A 3,367-nucleotide genomic window follows, 5' to 3' on the forward strand; every position below is an offset into this window, starting at 1 on the left:
GGTGAAGAAATAATTCATCTATAACATCACTTATTGAAGTTTTAAAACCATTAAAAAAAGAAAAAATGAATTTTAGTAATAGAATTGTTTTCATTGATTCTCCTTTTCTTCCAAATGAAATACAAATTTCAAAAGAGCTTGAAATATTAAAGAAAAGGTTGATGACAATTTGTTTTCTTCGAAATGATAATAGTATTCTCAATCCTTATATTAAAATAAAAGTACCAATAGAGTTATTTAAATATTATATTAACGAACATTGTTTTATTCCTTTTCAATTTGAACAAAAACAAAAAGGATATTCAATTGAATTAGAATTTGTTCATTGGAATGGATTATTATTTCCAGTAAAGAAAGAAAGTAATGAAATGACTATTGAATACCAAAAAGGAAAAATAATTATTGATACACCAACACCTAAAATAGAAGTAAATAAAATTGCTGAAGGAAATGAATATGAAATTATTGATTGTTTTGAAGGACAAAAAATTATTAAAATATTTGTAGACGAATTTAATACTCGTTGTGAATGTTGTGGACTAAAAAATAAACAAATTCATTTTGAAAAAATGTATTGTTTTACTCCAAATAAAAATAATCCTTTTTCAAGATATATTTTATTAAGTCAATGTTTAAATTCTAAATCAATTATTTCAAATGATATTATTCAAGCATTTATACATTTTGTATTTATTCAAAGTGAGGAAACAATACTCATTGATGAAATTTATGGAATTAGAAATGAAAAAAACATATTTATTATTTCATCGGTTGTTGTTCATTGTAATTCTACATCAAAATTTTATTATTGGAAAAGAAGAAATATGACAAATACAATACCCCATAAATGTAATATATATTGTAAAGTTTTTGGAATATTCAAACAGAAAAAAATTATTACTGTTGAACCAGAAAACTAAGATGTATTAATTTCCTTTTTTATTCTATTTTCTAATATATAATTACTGGATTTTTATTTTGTTTTTATTTCATTTATTTTAACTAATTTCAACATAAAACTATATATCTAATCTTTGTTATAAAACCTTTCTCTTTTAATACCTATTATGATGTTTGTTTCGTTTCTACAAAATAAGGAAAATATTAAAATAAAATTCATTCAATATACTAATTTCTTATAATATGTATTTTATTTAAACTAAAAAACTAAAAAGATTAGTTATATACTCATAGATTTCTAGTATTCATTCAATGAATCCAACTTCTTACTAAAGACACTTTGAACAAAAAGAAACAAAGATATTCATAAAAAGAAAATACCTTTGAAAGTATTTTTTTTATAACAATACATCAAAATAAATAAAATATTAATTGATTCATCTTAGAGACTACTCCAACTGTTGAGCAAATTAATTTATAACCGTTTAAAATTTAATAAAAGCAATTTTTACTATTTTAATTTCTTTTAAAAATAAAAGAGCATTTCTTTTTTTTTATCTCACAATGGAGAATGTCAATTGTTTAACTTAAAATAAAGAAAGAAGAAAGAAACCTTTATAAACCAAGATTTGTGCTATAAATATAATTCTTTCATTTTCTTTATAAAACTAAAAAAATACTCTCTACAATTTATTTTTAATCCGATAACTTTCCTTAATAACTTCATTTTAATTTCAAATAAGCTCAATAAATATATAATGAATAAAAAATACAAAATTATCAAACAACATTATTTTAACAAAACAAAAAGTTAAAGAGTTCATTATTTTTAGTACTAGTACTATCAAATTCCATAATGTAATATCAGAATATAATCGTATTTTCACAAAAGGTGATATCGATGATTTCAATTTATGTGTTGTTACTGTATCTTTATCTAATTATTGTCAACTATCATTATCAACAAATAATTATATTATTAGAAATAACTATAAACCATCAAAGACCCATACAGTGTATATATATCCTAATCAATAGTTAAAAATTGAATCATCAAATCAAATAACATTCAATATTTATAGAAAGAAAGAACCATATCAAAAAATTGAATTCAGTTTAACAATTGAACAATCAAATGAAGGAATAACATTAATTAAAGAAGTAGAAAATAATAATAAATCAATTTCAACACTAATTATTTCTTCTTCAAAACATTTATCTTTTTCAAATGATATTGAATATTCAGAAACAACATCAACAACAAATAAAAGTCAAATAATGATTATTAGAATGAAAGGAATAACATTAGATAGTATTGGATATAAGAATTGTAATATGTTGATTTATAAACAAGAAATACAAGAATGTATTGAATTTGAAAAAGGATATTATTTAAATTCAAATAAAGAATGTCAATTATTACCAGATAATTGTATTGTAGGATATAAAACATATTGTTATCAATGTAAAGAAGGATATATTAAAGAAAATGGAGAATGTAAAGAAATTGATAATAAATGTAATAAATCAGAAAGAAATTATTGTTTAAAATGTTCAAATGGATATAAAATACAAAATAATCAATGTATTGGAGATAAAGAAGATCAATGTTATTATGAAGGAAATAAATGTGTATCATGTTCAAATAAATATACATTAAATAATGGAAAATGTTCAAATAAAGAAAAGAATCAAAATGGAAAGAATGAAGAAATATATTGTGAAAATGGAAAATACATCAATAATAATAAATGTATAAAATGTTCAAAATCAGAAATATGTCAAACAAATGATATTGAAATAAAATGTAAATATGAAGAATATTTAGATAATAATAAATGTATAAATAAAACATGTGAAGAAAATATGATAAAAGATCAAAATGGAAAATGTAATAATAATATTTCATATTGTTTAAATAAATCATATGTTAATGGAAAATGTGTTGAATGTTTAAATACATATTCACCTAATTTGAAGGGAGAATGTATTAATACAAAAATAGAATATTGTGAAGAACAAAATGGATATGGATGTAAAAGATGTAAAGAAGGATATTATTTAACAAAAGACATGAAATGTTTAAAATGTGATGATAAATGTGAAACATGTTATGGAACATCTACATATTGTATGAGTTGTTCTAATGATAAATATTTAAGAAATGATAAAACATGTCAATCAAATAAAGAATTAAATGGAACATGTTTACAAATATTAGCAGATGGAAGTGGATGTGGAATATGTAAGAATGGATATTATAGAAATGGGAAAGGATGTTCAAAATGTGAAAAAGAATGTTTAACATGTAATCAAAAAGATAAATGTATAATATGTGGAGAAGGATATTTTATGAGTTCAACAGGAATATGTAAATCAACAACAACAATTAAAGGATGTAAAGGAGAAATAGATAAAGAATATGGATGTAGAGAATGTTTAACAGGATATTATTTAATAAATAAAG

General features: G+C 20.9%; 2 protein-coding genes across 2 annotated transcripts, besides 5 other annotated features; both read left to right on the forward strand.

Moving 5' to 3' along the window:
• Positions 1-161: 161 nt before the first annotated feature.
• EDI_168190 (uncharacterized protein) lies at positions 162-920 on the forward strand (the record flags this gene model as incomplete). The annotated part of the gene is made up of 1 exon (XM_001737673.1): positions 162-920. The coding sequence occupies one exon, from the start codon at positions 162-164 to the stop codon at positions 918-920; it is 759 nt and encodes a 252-aa protein (XP_001737725.1).
• Positions 921-1,098: 178 nt separating this feature from the next.
• Positions 1,099-1,167: a sequence feature (AT_rich).
• Positions 1,168-1,290: 123 nt separating this feature from the next.
• Positions 1,291-1,334: a sequence feature (AT_rich).
• Positions 1,335-1,384: 50 nt separating this feature from the next.
• Positions 1,385-1,438: a sequence feature (AT_rich).
• A 208-nt stretch (positions 1,439-1,646) lies between these two features.
• Positions 1,647-1,681: a sequence feature (AT_rich).
• Positions 1,682-2,178: 497 nt separating this feature from the next.
• On the forward strand, positions 2,179-3,367 carry EDI_168200 (uncharacterized protein; the record flags this gene model as incomplete). The annotated part of the gene is made up of 1 exon (XM_001737674.1): positions 2,179-3,367. A coding segment is annotated over one exon (1,189 nt), but the record flags the coding sequence as incomplete, so codon positions are not given.
• Positions 2,577-2,752: a microsatellite.

This window comes from Entamoeba dispar, genomic scaffold (genome assembly GCF_000209125.1).
Source record: "Entamoeba dispar SAW760 scf_1105229460779 genomic scaffold, whole genome shotgun sequence".
Taxonomy (NCBI): Eukaryota; Evosea; order Mastigamoebida; family Endamoebidae; genus Entamoeba; species Entamoeba dispar.